A 20,480-nucleotide genomic window follows, 5' to 3' on the forward strand; every position below is an offset into this window, starting at 1 on the left:
CCTTGCTTAGCTCTTCTTGTGGGCATCAGTGTTTTCGACACAATAGAAGAGATATGTAGTACTAATATTGCTTGTTTCTCTTCCTGCTTATTTTTCATCAGCTTCTTCCGTCCTGTTGCCTGATTTTCTTTTCCTCCTCCTGTACTAGTAAAAATATCACTAATTGTATTGATGCTTATTCTTGAAGAGAATAGGGACAAAGTCCAGGCGCTCTGCTCTGTGGTCCGTGGGAACATTTCAATCGTTCTATGAAAAGCCTAGGCACCAATTTACTCCTAATCCGCACAAATCTAAACCTGCTGTTACTTGGAATTCGAGTGTTAACCAAAAACAAGAAATAATGTGACCTGCTCTTGTGCCAAAGTAGTTTCTTCCTTCATTTTTCATTTTCCTTTTCTTCAGAATCTAAGGCTAAATTACATGACGTCCATGATCCGGTAATTGTGTCTTCGCCAGGTAACTAGCCTGATGCCGCTTGTCTGATGACAATTTTCCTGCGTACGTCATCTTTACGGCAAACGAGAAAATGAGCAAGTTGAAGTCTTCCGAGTCCTGCTCTCATCGTAGGCTTACAGGACATGAGGACCATGGTTGGTTCATTTGGATTCAAGGTCGGACCAGTGGTTCTGCTTTCTTTGTTGTTTTGTAGTCTTTTGTTAAGAGACCTTTTTCACTCCACAAAGAGATTTAAAAGAAATGTGTATCTCTTGTAAATGAGCTCAAGCAATGGTGTAGGATTAGAACTGAGAAGGGTGTAAAACATGTAGCATGCTTGTGTATCTGCACTTCAATTTTCTAGTAAACAATTTTGTATTGAACACCCTGTCCAGGCAAATCAGGGTTAAGGCTAATGAAATTGCATTCGAGATACCATTGGCCATTGCCAGTGCTTGGTCACTAAAGCTTGATTTCTACTTGGCAAGAATAAACATAAACATTAAATTTGCACGAGACGGTATACAAAACAAAATTATACTACATGTACTATCAGGTAATCATAAACTGCTGGTCTGATGACATTTTCCTTTGCAATAGACTTGCAGTTCTTCTGCAGATTTTAAAGCAGATGGGTAACAATATGTAGCATTGAAGGAATGTATACACTACGCTAAATGTGTTTCTTTTGAGAGAATAATTCAATTATGATGTGGTTCTCCTGAGCAACAAAGCTAAAACATAGCAGAGGACAGAGTCAACTGATGATAGAGCAACAATGAGCATGGCTACAAGAACAAGAGTTAAAGTAGCAGTCTTCAGCTGCAAAAAGTCGATGAAGCAAATATAAAACTTTGAGCATATAAATCAGCTTGTTTTGTAAGCATAATGCTTCAACTTCCAAGTAAAACTTGAATTAGTGATACTTACTGTGCTTTGGAAGCTTGGCCACTCTATGTATTTCAGTTGACTAGGTTGCTCAACCAGAAATGCAAACAAAGATCTTACACCCCTAAAAGCATAAAACAATAGTTACTCAACCGATTACTACCCAGAAGTAGTATAATCTATGACATACCTCAAAAAATACAAGATGCTAGAAAGCAGGAGATGGGAGAGAATCGAATGGGGAAAAGAGAGGCAAAAAAGCGGCAGCAACTCTTAGTACATAGATTACCAGATGGTGTCACTGATCAGACTTAGCCAGAAAGGCTCCTCAGGTAATTCATCATCAAAACTTAACCGGTGTCGATTACTTCCTACAGACATGACATGCCTGCTCATATAAGGCTTCCCAAGAAAACTTCCTCTGGGAATCTACAAGAACCAATTCCAACATTAAATGAGCAGATACAGCACTAACATGTTAATTGGGTACAGGATTTCTGACAATATAATAGATAAAGATTACCTCTTCAAAAACTGATGGATAAGGTTTGTAATAAGTACATCTAGTTCTTTGGTATCTCTGAAGCTGGAAAGATAGCTTATGATAACTTGGATGAACCAAACCTACAAAAGTATGATGGAGAAAAAAAAAATCAAAAGCAGAAATCAAAGCATCATAAAGTAATGAAAATCTGAAAACTTCATAAACATTGAAAAATGGAAAATGAAATAAAAAAGAGGAACCTGAACAATTTGTCAGCAACCTGGAAGCAATCACCATTATGCCAAAGTTGATTTGTTTTTTTTATGATAATCTTGCCTACTGCGCAAGGAAAGAAGAAACATACAGAACCGAATGTTATACTTTTTTACTATCAATCAAATAAGATTCACCTACAAATTTCTAAATCGTTTCAATTTGGGCGACCAAAATACCAAGTACCCAGATAGCAAAAACTCCGAAACATCCGACCATTAATGTAAATCCTTGATCATGCTGATTTTCTCCGCTAAAACGGAAAACGCTAAGAACCACAGAAGAACAAAAGAGAGATAATGACTGAAACGTCATAAGTTACCAGAAAGCAATGTATAAAAAGAACCCAGAAAGTAAAGCAAACAGTGAATTGGTCAGTACCGTTTTGTTTCGTATGACGAAGATAAAGACGCTCAGCCTTGGGTTGTCTTTCGAGCTTCAACCCAGAGAAGCTAGCTCGCAAAGGGATAGGTTTTAGCCTTTTGCGGTTGATTTTCAGAGTATCCCAAATCCAAACTGTAACATTTTAAGGGGAATTCCCTTAGGCCCAAGAAATTGGGCCCATGGGACATTGACGGTAAGGATTAACCTTTGATTGTAATAATATTTAGTCATTATCGGTAAGAAAGTTATTACAATTAGTCCTATTAATTTTGACAGATAATTTTCATTATTAAATCTTCAAGATGCCTAATTTTCATAAATTTATTGACCAAGTTGTAGCTTAATCCATACTCTATGGTCTCTTCACCTGGTCTTTCTGTTTTATAGTACATGATTTTCTAAGCTTAATGTTTACGCTGGCCAGTCAACAGACAATGCTAGGAAGAATAAGGTTTTCACCTTGATGAAAAGCTTGTGGACTTCGGTTCATGGTGAGCAGAATCAAATCCAAAGGTTACCATTACCATTCCATTTTAGTTCATGCCAAATGTGACAGCGGCCATGTCATTCTGAGATATAATTGTATTACCTTAGAAGAGATGAAGGCTCAGAGTTACATTCACGTTTCGGACACAGCAAAATGGGAAAGTGAAAATTGCAATGTCTTAATCATGGTTCATCACACTACCGATAGGTAGAATGAAAGTCACGGATGTCAGCATTCATGGAGAATCTGAGCCATCTCTTTTTCTCAGAATACCTCAGCCAAGGCTCAAGAACAAGCCCGATTATCACAGCTACCATGCTAATTAACATGACCTTCAAAGAAGCGAAGGCTAAAACCACAAGAATTAGTACGGTAGGCGGGATACACATTAAAATTGCTCCAGCCGTACCGACAGGTATCTTGAATGGCCTTGATTCTGCTGGATGGTCTATCCTTAGCTTCAGAAATGCTATGAACTCCATAATCATTCCGAAACAGTATAAGAAGTTCTCTGCAGCTACAATCTCTTGAAAGCTCAACCATGACAATAGTAAAACACCAGATGCAGAGAATAAAATCCCAACCAGAGGGGTTCCATAGCGAGACCTCTTTGCAAAGAACTCAGGAAGCATCCCACGAGTTGCCATTCCCTCAAGCTGGAAGGAATCGCTACTCATCTCAGCAAGGAACATTCCCATGTTTGATAGAGCAGCTGCAGCTTGAATCCACGTTAGCAGCCAGACACCTCCAAGCATTTTAGCAATGTCTGAGAAATATCCATCAGTCCACATCTTGCGATCAAGTGGAATTGCTCCAGTACCAATCAAAAGGGGGAAAAAGTATCCAAAAACAACTAAGATAACAGCATAAAAAAGGGCTTTTGGAAGAGTTTTACTTGGATTTTCCACCTCTCCTGCGAGAGTGCTAATGGAGTCCCAATAGTTTAGATTCCAGAAGAGAGTATTCAAGTATAAACCCCAGTCTATATAGCCAAGATCTGTCACAAGCCACCTTGAAGGCTCCAGTTTGGGAATTGCCACGATTCCCATGAAAATAAAAGGGAGAAGTGAAAACACCCCTAGTAAGATTGCCACCCAACCCACTAGAGTTAAACCTCTGTAGCTCATATACGTGAGAGCCAGAGTCAAAACCAACACTGCAATTGTCCTTGGCAGACCTCCTTCCAAAGCAGGGAAGGCCGATTTCAGGTAGTCCAGAAATAAAACCGGGTACAAAGCATTATCAATAACCCCACTCAACCATTTCATCCAGCCTTGTTGGAAACCCCAAAAAGGGCCCAAAGCTGATGAAACCCAGACAACATAACCACCATTCTCTGGGAACATTGTACCCAATTCTGCTGTTATTAACGCTTCCGGGACACTCCATATGAACGGAACCAGCAAAAATCCAAGAAGAGCTAAAAGGGGACCAGCTGCTTGGACACTATCTTCAACACCAAAAGGGCCCCCAGAGACCTCATAGAAGATCAAAAACACAAGAGGTATAATAGAAACCTTTTGGTACTTATCTAGCTTGGGGGAAGAACGTTCTCCCAATTCCACATAGTCAGCATTGCTCGGCTCCACCATCTCAGCAGGGGTTTGCCTAGTTAATGAGTTTCTCTGTTTCTGCAAGCAACATTCAAATCTAAACACATAATTTGGAAAACCATGGTGCTACTGCTTATAGATTCAGATAATGGCAGAATTAATAACAAATGATGGCATAAAAAATACTAAGGCACAGCATCTTCTAATCTTCTTAATAATTCAGACAACACAAGTAATGAACAAAGGAAGCAACAAACAGTTTTAACATAAAGAAAAGCCTGCCAGTGATTCGTAAAGTAAAAACTCCATGTCTGTTTAACCCAATAGAGATATTAATGAACAGTGCATGTTCCAACTAATTAAGCAACTTTGAACGAAATTTGTCACCGGAATACAACACAACTCAAAATATCAATGCAAATTGCTTCCCATAACCCCATTTCTGCCAAAAAAAATTGACCTTTAACCGCTGTTATTTAGTATACCAAATAAAAATTTTAATTCACACCCAAAAAAATGAAAAAAAAAACCCAAAAAAACCCTTAAAATACTAGAAAAGACATGACTGATTAGCATAGGAACGAAACATAAAAATTACCTTGATAACTGAAAAAACCCAGAACGTCCAACAATTATAAAATCAAAAAGCGCAGGACAGTGAAACTAACCATGAAAGAAGAAGGAGGGATTGCAATAGCATTTGATTTTTTCCTGGAGAGTTGATAAGAGTTCAGGTAAGCGATGTGTCAGCATGAAAGAAACGTGACAAAAAGTTCAGCCCACCACGTGTCGTACCTTCGTGCACGTGTCCTTTTCGATTTCTACCAGAGACAAGACAAACAGCGAAGGGAAGCTGGTACAAGCTCTAAAAGCTGGAACCTTGAGTCAGATCTCGACAAATGGGAGTCTGGGTTTTGAAGAATGATCTGATCTGACGGTTCTCGAGATGCCAAATAAACTACAGGCAACAGAAAGAATGAGTTGCATTCGGTTCCTCTTCCAGTTTTCTGGATTTGTTTTCGACAAAACAAAGCAACTCTCTTCACTCTTACAATTCCATGGCATGACAGCTTCTACATTTGTCCTTAAAACGAGCAATCACAACGGTTGAATTGACTGCTCTATTACCATCTCCACGAAGATAGGATTGCCTGAGAATTGAGCACTGAGGCTGACACCCATTTTTGACTTTGGAGCGGTCTGCCACAAGGGACAGTTTCTTGTTTCTATTCGCGGATTCAGGATTGGGCTTTTGTTTTTTGGTACAAGGACTGGGCTCAAGTTCTGCTTATGGTTCCAATTCTTAGGACCTCAACAAGCCTAAATCCGTACATTACAGGAACACAGGTGGGAAAGTTAAAGACTTTAAAATCATTTAGACATAATAAAGAAGCAATTTTCCTCCAAAATGCTTCCAATAAAATATAGCATTTTCTTTTCTTGTTTGAATATACAATTCATTTAATAAACATTTTAAACAGTTTGTTGATGATGCCTTCCTTGAGTAATCAGCACTTGAATGAAGAATATGCCCGCTTCGAAATCCATGGTGGATAATTAGTTTAAGATAACATCTGCCAATTTCAAGATAACCCTTACCAAGAATCGATAAACACAAATTTGGCAGCTCCCACCCACCTTTTCAGCCAAGCCTTTCGCTGTCCCTCTCTACTCTTACAAAATGATAGATACCGAAAAAAAAAAAACTTCTTTTTCTCTCCCTCTTCTGAATGAGTCTCAACATAAAAAATTCTCCCCATTGGTTAAGTTTCTATCGGGATAAGGAAAAAGGATTCCTAAAAATCCTGATTGATTTGGAGATCACTGCTACTTGCTCTTAACGGGCTATTGGCATTGCTTTGAGACTAACTCTTTACCCATTTATGACAATGCTGACTCAGAAAATTAAAGATTTCTTCATTGATAATTAGTGTTGGTTTTGCTTAAAATTCTTGAGATTTCTCCCCCAATATTTGTGAGCAGTTCATGTAAGTAAATGCAAAAACAATAAATATACAGAATCTGAAACTAGTAACTAAATTTTAGTTCAGTTGTGATTCCACGAGTCTAGATTTTCCTCCACGCGGCAACGTAGTCTATTTGACAAATGCTTTTAATCTACTGGTTTGTTTAATACACGCTCCTACCTTAGATGTGAAATACTCTTCATTCTCTTTTTCACCCTTAAACAAAGAAAACAACTTTTGTAAAAATATTCTGAAAAATCCTCTTTCTTTATCTATTGCCATTCCCATAGAATTCTTACAGATTAGTCTTCTTCTCCTCCAAATCTAGTGTGTTTAATCAATGATAAGCCATTAAAACCAACCTCGTATTACGAGGCTTCAAGCCAAGATTTGCTCTTACAGATATAGCAATTATTATTATTATTATCAATTTTATCCTTTTATTTTATTTTTCATTCATGGATACTCCCATAATTGTAGACTCAAACACAAACAAAAAAGCCAACCAAAAACTTGATCATCCCTCGACAAAGTCTCACTCATCAACTTTTCTTCTACACAACGGCTTCGGTTCATCTCAGATTTCAGACATAGAGATGATCACGATACAGTCAGTTTCTTACACGTCTTTAAAAGACTTGTTGCCCACATCACCTCCAGCCATCACTTCACCGACGCATAATTCTAGTTGGCACGAGATTCCCATCAAGAATCCGCTGGTCAAACATGCTGCGCTGGCTTATCTGCAGCCCATGTCGTGTCCACCGGAGGTCGGAGAAAAGGGTTTGTTCGGGAGGCTTAAGGAAAGATGTTACGGTGAATGTGGGTGCGTCTTGTGGCTACATGATGTGGTCTGGAGGAACGTCAAGGAGGCGTTTTGGGAGGGGAGAGAAGAGGTTCTTGATGATGACGACGATTACTATGACGATGATGAAGAGAAAGTTGACTGAAAATTGAGAAGGCAGCTCGCCTTTGTTTTTTCCTTTTTTTCCCTCTCCAGAGGAGGTTGCGGTTTGACCGGTAGATACTGGTTCAATTTGTAAATAGAGATTCTTTTTCGGGTTTCTTCCTTTTTTCCTTGGGTTAGGGAAATAATTCTTTTGGCTCTTTGCATGTGTAACTACAGAGAGAAAATATCATTGAAATATTCAATGTTACTCGGTTTGAGGAGAAGGGGAATTTGTCATGTTCTTGTGAAAGTGAATACAATTTCTTACTGCAAAAGCACAGTACTCAGTCTAAATTATTGAGCAATTGCAGTGTTTGGGTTGCTTATTTATGGTATTAGGTTAGGTCAGTTCTTTATTCTGTTCTTTGACATTCCATCTGTCCTTCATAAAGGCATCAATTTTGCTCTTAATTACATGCACAGAACAGGTGTATCCCACCATGCAGCAACCTTGACAAATGGGTTGGAGTATAGGTCATTAACCCTAGACTTTTTGGTGATTAATCTTCAACATCACTCGCAAATTCTCCACTTTAGATTATTTTTACTATGTTAGGGATCGGTTCTCTCTCTCTCTCTCGATCGTTCGGTTTGATCAAATGCTTTGTCAATTTTTTATTTATGATGATGGCGTGAAGTCATTTTTTATTTACGACTGTTGAAATGATGATAAAAAAATTTATATTAATTAAATTAAAAATACGTTCAGGATATAGATATAATAAAACAAATTTATCATTTATTAATTGATTTTAGATGAGATGATTACTCATTTCATAATATAAGTTCTGTGATAGATTTATTATCTAATAGAAAAATTAACATGATAATAAAAAAAATCCTATATCAATTAAACTAGAGATATTAAGATATGCATATAATAAAACTCGTTTTGTCAATTATCAATCAATTATTTTTAGATTTGACGCACGAATTAAATTCTGAAGATTTTGACCATACAAAAAGCAGTAAATGACAGGCCCTAATGTGACAAAGATGTTTTCCTTGACAAATTCAAGCAACGCTCTGCCTATTGGCCTGTTGGGTCACAGTCAAATGTGCTTGATTGGGTTTAGCATTTGATTTGGTGTTATATTAGCCTTTAATTTCTGCTCTTGATTTAACCAAACCAAAATGTGGCACGTCACGGGAAAGGAAAAGAAAGCAAAGGAAAGTTCGCCAATCCTTCGAGGGGCTTGGGTGGTCGTCTGTGAACAAAATTGTTCGCCTGTTATCTTTATCCGTTTGTGACGTACATGAGCCGGTGGGGATAATGGAAATGTTAAATCATGTTTCCCCGCGTAAGAAACTTTTTTCCTTTATTTTCGCACTTGATTAGCTCTCACTCGGTTTCTTTTTTCCGTTTTATAAGGTTTTTGTCTTCGTATTCCTTCAGTCAAATAGGAAAGGGGAAGGGGAAAATTCAGACTGAGAAAGTCATGACCATGAAATGTTTCAACGGGATGGATGTTTGCCCATGTGATGTGATTCCTGAAGTGTAAAATCATGTCTTGTAATCCTAGTGCAACAGTCTTAGAATGTATAGTTGTGGTAAGAAAACTATAGGAATAATGGGAAATCTTATCGCTATTCAAGTGATCTGTACAATGTCTGGTTAATCTGCTCATTTGTCGTTGGTCTCTAACAATAGGTATAGGAGGTTTGTGTACAATTTATCTTTGTAGCTAGATGGGTTACAGAGCAACAGCTATCACCAATAATCTCCACAAGAGCAACATCCATCTTGAAAGTGGTGATACAGCTTGGGGTCTCCTACTACTATCTCTCTTTTAGTGAACTTTGAAATCCTCTTTGCAACATTGTGGCAATCCTCGCAAATTCTAATGTTTTTTCGGACAAGAACAGGTCTCCCTACCTCCGTGGAGATCAATCCAAAAGAGATTGCCAATCTTACACTGTGGTTCTCGGGTGAGTTTGGTCTTTTCCTTGTCAAATCTTTCGGTCTCAGCTTAGTAATACTACGAGCATAATCATCTTTCTCTTCCCCTGTCATTTTCAAGATGCTATCCAACACATCGTAAATCATGTTCATCTGAGCATTTGACCTGTCTTGATCAATGAACCTGTGAATTTTATAGTCTGACTCAACCGCGCTACATCCGGTTGTTTTTGCTAGGCCTTGTCTCATCATATGACATTTGACACGCTCTACATCTTCCCACCTCCCAGCTTCAGCATACATATTGGAAAGCAAGATGTAACACCCTGTGTTATCATGCTCCAATGATAAAGCATGCTTGGATGCAACTTCTGCTAATGCTATGTCATTGCTCTTTCTACTTGCAGCTAGTAAAGAACCCCATATCCTTGCAGTTGGGACAAATGGCATTTCTTCAATAAAATTCTTAGCTTGATCAAGATTCTTTGTTCGACCAATAAGATCAAGCATGCAACCAAAGTGCTCTATTCCTGGATCAATACCGTAGTCTCTTTTCATTGAATTAAAGTATTCCCACCCTTCATCAACCATGCCAGAAACGCTGCAAGATGATAATAGGGAAACAAAAGTGCTCTTGTTTGGCTCAATGCCATTTTCTATCATTTCATGGAACAACTCAATGGAAATTCTCCCAAACCCATGAATGGCATAAGCCATAATGATTGTGTTCCATGAGACAACATCTTTAAATAACATGCCATCAAAACATCTCCTTGCAGTGTGGAGATCTCCACACTTGGCATACAAGTAAGTAATTGAATTTGAGATGATGGTATTACAATTAAGCCCCAATTTTATAATAAAAGCATGGATTTGCCTACCCTCACTCAAGGACGTTAAATCAGCATATGCTGGTAAGACACTTGCAATTGTTATAGCATCAGGTTGAAGAGATTCATACCAAATGTTCTGGAACAGTTCCAAGGCTTTTGTGTACTGTCCATTCTGTACATAAGCAGCAAGCATTGCATTCCATGACGCCAAGTTCTTTCCATTAATTTGCACAAAGATATGTTCAGCTAGTTTCAACTTCCCACACCTTCCATACATGTCAACCAGAGCAGTCTCCAACACTAGATGAGGGAGAAGCCCTTTTCTGATTGCACTAGCATGAATAGACTTACCCGCCAAGACCGCTCCCATTTGTGCACAAGATGGGAGCAAGTTTATCATAGTAATGGCATCTGGACTCAACTTAAAAACTTCTTGCATCTCTTTAACACAAGAGAATGACTCATGGAAACAAGCATTAGAGACATAGGCTGCAATCATAGCATTCCAAGCGACAATGTTTTTGTAAATGATCCTGTTGAATTCCCTCTGTGCGTAGTCCACACTACCACACTTGCCATACATATCAATCAGCGACGTTTCAACCATAAGATCCATTTCAAATCCACCTTTAATTACCTGACAATGAATCTCTTTCCCACTTCTTCTACAGCCCTCTATAGAACAAGCCCCGAGACCACTAATGAAACTGAACCTGTCGGGTCTTATTCCTACCAAAACCATTTTCCTTAACGAAACCAATGAACTCAAGCCATCACCAACTTGTTGGTAGCCGGAAAGCAGAGAATTCCAAGAAACCAAGTCTCTCACAGGCATCTCCCTAAAAACATTCTGTCCCAATTCAACGCACCCAACTTTCATATACATTGAAATAAGAGAGTTGCAATTATAAATATCTAAATCTAATCCAACCTTGACCAATTTTGCATGAACTTTTTCCCCTCCTTTCAAAGACAAAAACCCAGCACAGGCCTTTATCACAAACGGGTACGTAAATTTATCCGGTCTGGCTCCTTCAAATTCCATCCTATGGAAAAAATTAATCGCCTCCTTGAACAACCCATTATCGACTAAACCCTTGATGATGATATTCCACGTGTAGGAGTCCGAGTGGTTCATTTCTTCAAACAAATAGAGTGCATTTTCCATCGACCCAGAATAAATAAACGCGCGAAGAGCACGCGTGAGCTTTAAATTGTTCGGTTCAATTAAGGTTTGTGAAGTTCTTGATTGGGTTCTACGGAATTGAGTTGGTTTTGAGAATCTTGGCTTGGTTACAGCGTAAGGGTTCCGGTTTTTGTCCGGGGCATCGAATTGGTTTTGTGAAACAATTATGGGTGCCGGGGAGTTGTGGAAGTAATTGTGTGATAGTAGTGGTACTGCTGCAGGCATTTCGGGTTAGTTTCAAGAGTCAGTAGTTGGGGAAATTGCCGTTAGAAATCAAATCAAGGGGCTTTCTTGTAGACTTCTGGCGGGTAATAGAGACTGACCGTTGGCTCTGTTTCACGGAGCGAGTTTGCTTTTAAAGCCTTTGTAATAAACGCGGCTAAATTGACTACCATCTGCTTACAACTTTTAAATAAGGCAAAATTACCAGTCTGCATATATATTCTTTTTCCCAGTGATACACAACTTGAGGGAGAAAACTTGAAGATCACGTTTAATTTTTTTTTCCCTTGCACAGTATATATATATATATATATATATGACTATTTTTCATGTTCACATGCTTTAGCTAACATTTAAATATCAAAATTATAATTTAAATTTTAAAAGATTATGTCATTTTAAAATTTACACAAACTTATCTTATTATTTAATTTTTTAAACATTCATCGACCACGCGAAATATTAAACGTAATTTTTACTGATGAATATGAATAACATTATTTTCTTTTTTGGTATAATATTGACAATAATTTCAACAAAATAGATGGTCAATATTGTTAAATCTTAAGAGAAATCATTAAATATTTGTGCATGCTATATACATAATTAACGTGAATCTTTAATGTGCACTATGCTCTCTCCAATCTTAAAAGCGGTTTTCAAACGCGGTGAAACCGTAAGCAAACTTGTAGCTCGAGCAAGGCGTTGCTTTGGAGCCCAATTTTCCTTTTAACATGTAGCAACGATGCCGTTCAGTCTATCTTTTTCTCTCACAAAAAGTTACACACAGTCGGGCAATGCGACGGAATCGTCCTTTCCAAAGGGCAAAACATAGCAGAGAAACAGACATGGCCCTTTCCAAAACGCCTTTACCATCAAAGGCTTTCCATCGAATTACCAAAAATTCGAAAGTTCGCCGACGTTCGTCTTGATGGTTTTCGTAGTAACCATCTGGACTCAACTTAAGAACCTCTTGCATCTTTTTAATACAAGAGAATGACTCATGGAAACAAGCATTAGAGACAGAGACTGCAATCATAGCATTCCAAGCGACAACGTTTTTGTGAACGATCTTGTCGAATGCATAGTGACGTATCAGTCATAGGATCCATTTCAAGTCCGCTTCTAATAACCTGACAATAAATCTCCTTGTCACTCCTTTCACAATCCTCTATAGAACAAGCCTGAGAGACTTCTAATGAAACTGAACCTGTCTGGTCTACCAAAACCATTTCAAAATCAAGGGGCTTTTTGTAGACTTCTGGCGGGTAATGGAAAGTGGGAGAATTTGCTTTCAAAGCGTTATTTGATAAACGCGGCTAAATTGACTACTATATCCTTAGGCAAAATTACCAGTCTGGCTTATATTCTTTTTCCAACTTGCAGACAAATGAGACATGCAACTTAAGTTATTTTAAATGGAGAAAGCTTGACAATCACCTTTTAATCTGTCTTTTCCCTTGTAATATATGGCTATTTTCCATGTTCAACTGCTTTAGCTAAAGTTTAAATGTCAAAAGTATAATTTAAATTTCAAAGGATTATGTCATGCCAAATTTTGCATAGACTTATCTTATTATTTAATTTTTCATGCAGCCATTGACCAAGCGAAACAAATAATGAATAATTTTAAAATTAATTATAAATAACGTTTATGCATTAAAATAAATATATATTTTTAAAAAAAATTATTTATTAACAAAATTAGCGATTACATGGCATAAATTGAAATTTTGATTTTTTTCAATTTAAACTTTCTTTTATAATATTCATTTTTTGATAAAATGTATATTTTTTGTGTTAATTTATTAATTAAAAATTAAAAAAATACAACATATTGAAGTTAAAGGGAATTTGAATTTTTTTACTATTTTTTATTTAAAGTTTAAATCTTCAAATGAAAACGAAAAAAACAGTTTATCATGTTTAAATAAAAAATAAAAAAATAAATTTTTGATAATTAAATAAAATAAAACTTAAAAAATATATCATTTTGTATCATACGTATATCATGCGATAAATGTTTGATACATATTCGATACTTAATTAAAACAATATAGTATATCGATTTATATCTCTTTTTTTTATATAACTGATTTATATATATATAAGTATTTTTATTTATGTAAATATCATGCCTAATTAATCTAGCTTCTTTTCTTTATCTTTTTTTAGATAATAAAATATTTTACAAAATAATCATTTATTTTTATTAATACTTGTTTTTTACTATAAAATAGTATTAGTTTACTTCCTCTCTCTTCCCAAATAATTTATATTTGCATTTAATATAACTATTCCTAAAGTGCATTGTCTTCATTCTTGTAAATAAAACCACACAAACATTTAATTGGAAGTTTTTAATTTTTCTTCATTTTATATCACTTTTTTTTTATGAAAAACATTGTTATTTAAGTGCACCAACATGCCGTTTAGAAATAGGGCAATTTATTGAACAGTTGGAAATTATAGAGATTGAAGAAATTAAATTAAAAGCAAGAATAGAAAATTGAGGAAAATGAAGATCAAGATGCTGCCATAACTGGCCGTTTAATAGAAGAAGAGCTTAAGCAAAAAAAGTTAGATAACTTATCAAAAGCCAATGTTTGTCTTGCATGATTTTGTTCTTGTCTTTGCCTTTTAGTATCTAGCTTCCAAAATGGACTGAACTATCATTTAGTGATTTGGCTATTTGGAAGTTGAATGTATTGCTGTTGTTTCTCTTGTTAAGGAAACCATTTTTCTTTGTTTGTCCTTCAATGGAGTGGAAGTTTTTCAAGCAGAAAAGATTGTTGTATTATATTTATGGAATAATACCTGTAATCAAAAACTGTTTATGGGTGGCTTCTATATTTGCGTTATGGAACATTATCTTCAACCAAAAACTGAGGATTGTGCATTTAGAAACATTTTTAACACAAACAAAGTTTTAAATTTTTTACTAGTCTCTTCAGTGTTGTGGAGAGAAAAAAACTATTATTTTCACATATTTTGTTATCAACTATAATTCCACTATATTGTCTTGAGAATCAAAGACATGGAATTTAGTGAAACAAATAATTCTTCAGGTAGCACCAAAGATAATGCATTTGAGAAAATAGAAATGAGAAAGGTGTCAAAAATCTAAGAACAAAAATAATACAGTGCTTGTCAACATACCCCAAACTCATTCTATATTAAAAAATAATACTTGTTTATATGTGAAAAAAGTTTTATAAAATGAAATTTTAAAAGAAATATTTTTATGTATTATTTGTTTAACAGATACATTTACATAGAAGATTGAAACACTTTTGTCAATATCAATGATGCTTTTAAGTTGTTAAACTTTTTGGGTTGTGCATATGAAAGTGAGAAAATTTATAAGTTGATGTTGAAAAAAATTAGGTGGTAAGTGCATCATTAAAGATAATTATTAGTTTATTATTCTTTTAAATTAGAAGGATTAATTTCTTTCTTTACTAGTGTATTGCGTGTGCGATATATTTGACATTTTTCAATTGAGTTGAGAATAATTTGTCTAATAGATATACATAATTTCTTTTTATTTTTCTTTCTTAGATTTTCCTTTTTAATTGACAAAATGTTCTTATATTGTTACACTGTCTTCTACCTTTTTGCAAGTTATGAAAACTTTTTCTTTGTTTTAGCTTATTTGCTTAGTTCTTTTCCTATTTGCTTTCTTAAAGTGTTTGTCCTGCCATAATTAAAAGAAAAAGAGAAATATAAATTTATAATCAGAAAATAAAATCTATAAAAAGTTAGAATGTGATTTGTGAAAATAAGTAGGTTGACAAAGGTGAATTTACCTTTATTTAAACAGGCTAGTTCCATACTTTAATGAATCAAGTGACTAATCACCTCCTTTACTACAACAATTATGTGCACCCAAAAACCTGAATCCATGAAAAAGTTTATAATATACACACAAAAAAAGTTTAGGAATCACAGTAATATCATGCTATTGCATTAAGGAAAAAAAATAACATGCTGTATGTTACGATTATAAAATTTATATGAAAATAGCTTACAATCAATATTAAATTAATAATTCACAAAAATTACATCATTTTCTTGTTAAAAGTTTTTTAGCTGCATGTTAAAGTTGTATATTTTGCACCAAATTAACAAAATGTAAAGAAGTAGTTGAGTTTCAGAATTCTTCATTCTTCAGGAATGCTTTGAAGTTCAGGACTCCAATAACCCGGACTCTTCTTAACTGCATTGTGTCTCATAAGATGTTTTCTTTGCAGAGAATTTAAGCGTTCTTCTACAGATGGAGATGGTGACTGGTTTGCGCTGATCCTACCACCACCGTTGATCATTCCTAGCATTTGCTTTAAATCTTGCTTCCTTACTACAATCTTCATCCTCACAACTCCATCCTCGTTGATGTGAGAGACAATACCCCCGCCATTAACCCGTGCAATGGCTTCCAATAAATTGCTCCTCAAAGCCTTCTGGTTTCGGCTTCTCACCTGTTTGAATTCCCTCTTTGGTGATGCTTTTCCTTCCATTCTTTTTTCCACTGCCTTTACTCTCTCCCAATCTCTGCTCCTGTTTCAACGGATATGTTAACCTCCAACACCTCCACCCTTTATATAACATCCTCCCTCGATACATTCACATCAATGCAAGGTTGGCTAATCAATAATTAAAAATTAGGTTGAGTTGCAACTGAAAGTATAAAAAAAGAGAAAAAATACCTAGTAGTTTATCCTGTTGGTAGACTATCAAAACGTCCGTTAAACTAGCTGAGTATCTAATAGAATACATGTGCCATTACATATTAAAAAACCGTCAGAACATCGAATAATGCATCTGCGTTGAGCCTTGCCTCATTTGTCAAGCAGACTCGTTTTCTTGTAAAATCAAACAAGCCCAGAATTCTTTAATTATACCATTCTTTGTTAATTTATTCAAGCTTGATAAACAACAGACTTACTCATGCAAAAGAGAACACCTATTTGTTGAGCTGGATTGAGCAAACTCGTTTACGTGAAGGGAGGGTTCTGATCATAATTGTGAAGAATCATCATCAGCGAAGGTATCTCATGATTAGAAGTTGATGTACAGCATTCTTTGAGAGCCAAGGGAATGCATAAAGAAACCAATGGGGTGGCATTTTTGGGGAGAATTATATAAGGTGGGTGAGCACATTTCAAAGCAAATGGGCTACATTGGTCTAAAGGCAAATTGTCAAATGGTTGAGCTGTGAATAGCTGTCTTTGTGATCAATCATTCTTATCTCAGCTAACTCCCAATTCTGATCTCCTACCTGAGTGCTTAATCAAATATATTTTTATACTTATAAGATGCACCAACCCCTATTTATGCTTTAAAAATGTAAATGCCTTCTTAATGGGATGACTACCAGGGAAAAGCTTATTGTAACTATTGCCCCTTCAAAAATGATTCTTCCCTTAAAGTCTTCAAATGCAAGAAACTTTAGGTTAAATGACAGATAGCTTTGTTTGGGTATTAATTATTGGTTGTAAGAAGACAAATAACAAAAGCAAAAACGATGGAAACCTTTGTATATTTCACTTATATATTAATTAGACTCTAAGCTGTATATTAAGTGGAGTGGAGCTCATATAGCCATCACGACCATAAATAAATCTTTGGAAAATTAATTAATTTGTATAAATCAATAATTCTAAACAATTCAAGTTAGGAGAGCATTAATATATGCAAATTGAAAAAAAGGGGTAAGAACGGATTGAATTTAGTTCCATATTTGTTAGTTTTTTATCAGTTTATTCAATTATTTTGATTAATTTTTGATATCTGAACTAATCAAAAATCCTATCATTAATAATATTTATTAGAAACAATTAAACTAATCGAGATAAATTAATTTTAATTAATTTTAATTTTTTATAATAATTTGATCAATCTTAATTATTTTTTAAAAAATTAAATAATTTAATTTTAAAATTTTAAAATCAATCTCAATTTCATTGTTAAATTGAGATTTGGGTTTTTTTTTTTTACTATTTAATTAATAGTTTCTCCATCTTTTTCTTTATGGGTTTGTGGTGACAAAGAAAAAGGCCCAATAAGTACGAAAGCGGACAACTCAGTTTTCTTTTGAATAAGAAAAAGGCTTGTCTGGTTGGAAAATGAACCTTTAATAAATAGCGCATAAAGCATCGTGAACGCAGCACATGGATCCGACCTACTTATCTAAGAACAGGCGTGGCTGCCTGGGCGTACGGTATGACATTGGGTTGCGAGCCCAAGAAAAGAAAGAAAAGCACTCCGATGCAATCCAACTTGACTTTGCCGCTAGTACCAATTCCAGCCCAGAGAATCACACATGGAGTCCAAGCATTGGTTGTAGGACTACTTTATAAACTTTCTCAGCATTTTTCCAGTGCTTTTTCTTTCTCCCTTTCTGGGAGAATATCCAGATCACGACTGCAGTGACAGACGGCGATGGCGGGGGACGGAATTTTTAATACGACTATTCGATTTGATCCAACTTGACTAATGTGATTTATGATAATTAAAAATTAAGATAAAATCTTTTTATTGTTTAAATTTTGATTGAAATTATTAAAAATTTATTAATGTTTAAAATAGATATTTTATTCAAAAAATATTTTTTATTAAATATTTAACTACAGTTATTAATTAATTATTAATATTTTCATCAATTTAATGATGTGATAAAAATAACAAGATAATTTTATTTTTAATTAATGTTTAAAATTATTATAATTTTATTAATTAAAAAAAAACCTTCTCAAATGAGGAGCATTGATTTGCTCTCTTTTCTTGAGGAATTGAGGAGCATCTTTTAATTTTTTTTAAAAATATGATAATAATTTTTAAAATTAATAAAAAAAATTTTTAATTTTTTTCTAATATTTGATAACGGTATTTGTATTTTTAAAGTGAAATACTTATTTCAAAAAATAATGAATTCGCTTTGAAATTTTGACTTAAATTTAAAAAGATGGAGATATTTTACCTTAAAAATTAAAATGAATAGGTTTTAAATAATAAAATTAATATTGGATGCGATTTTAGAGAAAGCTCGAGTTTATGAGTTAATTATTTATACTCGAAATTATTTATATATTAGTCGACTCTGACATGAATATTGGTATAAAAATCATTTAAAATCTGTTTAAGGTAAGAAAAACAATTTAAATTCCTACCACTGTCATGGTTTGCATCTTTTATAAATCCATCCACTCTTATCAACCAAAGAGAATAAGTTATAATTTTATTATTATTGGACAAAATAATGTATATATAAATAAGTGCATGATTTTTGAGTATTGAAATTATAAAATTTGACAAAATAATATATTTGATTTTATGGTTAATATTTTGTTTCATATTTAATTGTTTTTTTTATTGAATTTTTAAAAGCATGTTATCAATGTTGAGCTTATTTTACAACATTGATGAGTTCTTTTTTATTGTTTTAATGTACTATAAAATTGAATTTTAACATTCAGTCGAATTAGGTTCGAGATTTTAATGGAATATTCATCGCATATCAGTAATTGATTTTTAATACTTCAATAATAAGCAATTTTTTATTTTAAAATATTTCAAAATAAACAAATACCATACTTGCTCCCATTTGTATTTTGAGTCATGCATGAGTAAGAAAGCATTGTCTGAGTTACTTTGAATCGTGCTCGACCATGTTTGATACTTTAATCTTTCACCTATTTGTAATAAAAAACTACATAATTATATTTTATATATTCCATAGTTCGGAAGGGACAAGTACAGTTTGGGATTTCATTTTCCCAACCAAAAAGCTGATTATTCTATAAGCAAACCACAATTATTGCTAATTAACCATTGGATGAATTATTATAAAAGCGGAGATGTGACTTTGTTCTTCTCAAGAATCTCGAATTCTTGCACCCCAAAATGTTAAAACATAGAAGTAATTATAGGTCACCTATAGAACTATGTGAAAAGGCTCACATAATCACTTTCTCCCTATTTCATTTTAATGAAAGATAAAAGATTAATATTTGATTCATTGACAATATATAGCTTTTATATATTGTCAAATTACTAGATCTTGATGTATTCGAGTATTTAACTTATTAGTTAGTATATGATCGTCTGCTTAAAAAGTAGAGTTCGAATATCAATTCTCCCAATTAAAAAAAATTACTAAATCTTGACACCTCATTATTTTGAAAAAAATAAAAAATTAATAGTAAAATCGAATACCATTTTAAAAATTTATTATTTTGAACAAAATAAAAAGTGTATATCTTTTTTTGCTTTATTAATGAGATGTCAGGATGTGGTAGCTTGACAGTGTATAAATACTATATAGTGCTGATGCATCAAATATTAATTCAAACTATAATTATCATATTACTCCACCAAGCCATGATATTTTGTAAAATATTTTTATTTTTTTGTTTAAGCTTTTTCAAGTCTCAACAAAATTAAAGTAGGCTCTTTTTGGAAGTGGTCCACCTCGTTTTTCACTATACTTGGAATTTAATCGATGTCGAATAACCCATTAAATAAAATGTTCCATTAGTAACATATTGTGATCATTAACCGAATCATGAGAAGCCTTTTAGAATAATTAAATCATTATTGATAATTAATGATTTTATTGCTTTCATTTGGTCCAAAAAGCTAACAATTTTTCGACCTTAGCTCATATATCAATATAATACTACAACTAATTATTCAAATATTGAAATCCAAAAATCATATCCCTTAATTTATATATGTTGTAATGATTCAGATTCAAATATTACTAATTTAATAATTTTTTAAAATGAAATCACACTATTTTAAAGAATTTAAACTCAAATTGTTAATAATAATTGATTCAGATCCTTAAATAAATCATAAAATATATTATTATCAATTTATATATATATATATATTTTAAAAAAGATATTCGAATTCATA

The 20,480-nt window shown here is 34.0% G+C and overlaps 4 protein-coding genes across 7 annotated transcripts; 1 reads left to right on the plus strand and 3 right to left on the minus strand.

Moving 5' to 3' along the window:
* Positions 1 to 890: 890 nt before the first annotated feature.
* LOC110418581 (uncharacterized) lies at positions 891 to 2,953 on the minus strand. Of its 3 annotated transcripts, none has more exons than XM_021431348.2 (7): positions 2,462 to 2,953; positions 2,267 to 2,348; positions 2,068 to 2,146; positions 1,847 to 1,947; positions 1,613 to 1,752; positions 1,366 to 1,447; positions 891 to 1,257 (listed from the first exon to the last, which is right to left on the minus strand). In XM_021431348.2, exons 3-7 carry the CDS (start codon positions 2,102 to 2,104, stop codon positions 1,141 to 1,143), a joined length of 477 nt encoding a protein of 158 aa, XP_021287023.1. In that variant the 5' UTR covers positions 2,105 to 2,146; positions 2,267 to 2,348; positions 2,462 to 2,953; the 3' UTR covers positions 891 to 1,140. The 3 variants fall into 3 exon arrangements, with proteins under 3 accessions (XP_021287023.1, XP_021287024.1, XP_021287025.1); XM_021431349.2 differs by having other exon boundaries at positions 2,260 to 2,348; XM_021431350.2 differs by lacking the exon at positions 2,267 to 2,348.
* Positions 2,954 to 3,088: 135 nt separating this feature from the next.
* LOC110418579 (putative polyamine transporter At1g31830) lies at positions 3,089 to 5,968 on the minus strand. Of its 2 annotated transcripts, XM_089783725.1 has the most exons (3): positions 5,300 to 5,968; positions 5,173 to 5,215; positions 3,089 to 4,582 (listed from the first exon to the last, which is right to left on the minus strand). In XM_089783725.1, exons 2-3 carry the CDS (start codon positions 5,173 to 5,175, stop codon positions 3,149 to 3,151), a joined length of 1,437 nt encoding a protein of 478 aa, XP_089639851.1. In that variant the 5' UTR covers positions 5,176 to 5,215; positions 5,300 to 5,968; the 3' UTR covers positions 3,089 to 3,148. The 2 variants fall into 2 exon arrangements, with proteins under 2 accessions (XP_089639851.1, XP_021287019.1); XM_021431344.2 differs by having other exon boundaries at positions 5,103 to 5,968.
* Positions 5,969 to 6,274: 306 nt separating this feature from the next.
* LOC149527136 (uncharacterized) lies at positions 6,275 to 7,815 on the plus strand. The gene has a single exon (XM_089783862.1). It carries the CDS (start codon positions 6,930 to 6,932, stop codon positions 7,419 to 7,421), a length of 492 nt encoding a protein of 163 aa, XP_089639988.1. The 5' UTR covers positions 6,275 to 6,929; the 3' UTR covers positions 7,422 to 7,815.
* A 760-nt stretch (positions 7,816 to 8,575) lies between these two features.
* LOC110418107 (Tetratricopeptide repeat (TPR)-like superfamily protein) lies at positions 8,576 to 11,894 on the minus strand. Its single transcript, XM_021430731.1, has one exon. The coding sequence runs from the start codon at positions 11,562 to 11,564 to the stop codon at positions 9,132 to 9,134; it is 2,433 nt and encodes an 810-aa protein (XP_021286406.1). The 5' UTR covers positions 11,565 to 11,894; the 3' UTR covers positions 8,576 to 9,131.
* Between the last annotated feature and the right edge of the window lie 8,586 nt (positions 11,895 to 20,480).

This window comes from Theobroma umbraticum, unplaced genomic scaffold (assembly GCF_002168275.2).
Source record: "Theobroma umbraticum cultivar Fairchild unplaced genomic scaffold, ASM216827v3 scaffold_50.0, whole genome shotgun sequence".
Classification (NCBI taxonomy): Eukaryota; Viridiplantae; Streptophyta; class Magnoliopsida; order Malvales; family Malvaceae; genus Theobroma; species Theobroma umbraticum.

Excerpts from the sequence above, each read along its gene's own strand:
- LOC110418107 (XM_021430731.1), bottom strand. The coding sequence starts at position 11,564 with ATGCCTGCAGCAGTACCACTACTATCACACAATTACTTCCACAACTCC.
- LOC110418581 (XM_021431350.2), bottom strand. The coding sequence starts at position 2,104 with ATGGTGATTGCTTCCAGGTTGCTGACAAATTGTTCAG. Across the intron at positions 1,948-2,067 it reads GTTGCTGACAAATTGTTCAG|GTTTGGTTCATCCAAGTTAT; the intron begins GTTCCTCTTTTT and ends ATACTTTTGTAG. Across the intron at positions 1,448-1,612 it reads CTGATCAGTGACACCATCTG|GGGTGTAAGATCTTTGTTTG; the intron begins GTAATCTATGTA and ends TTATGCTTTTAG.
- LOC149527136 (XM_089783862.1), top strand. The coding sequence starts at position 6,930 with ATGGATACTCCCATAATTGTAGACTCAAACACAAACAAAAAAGCCAAC.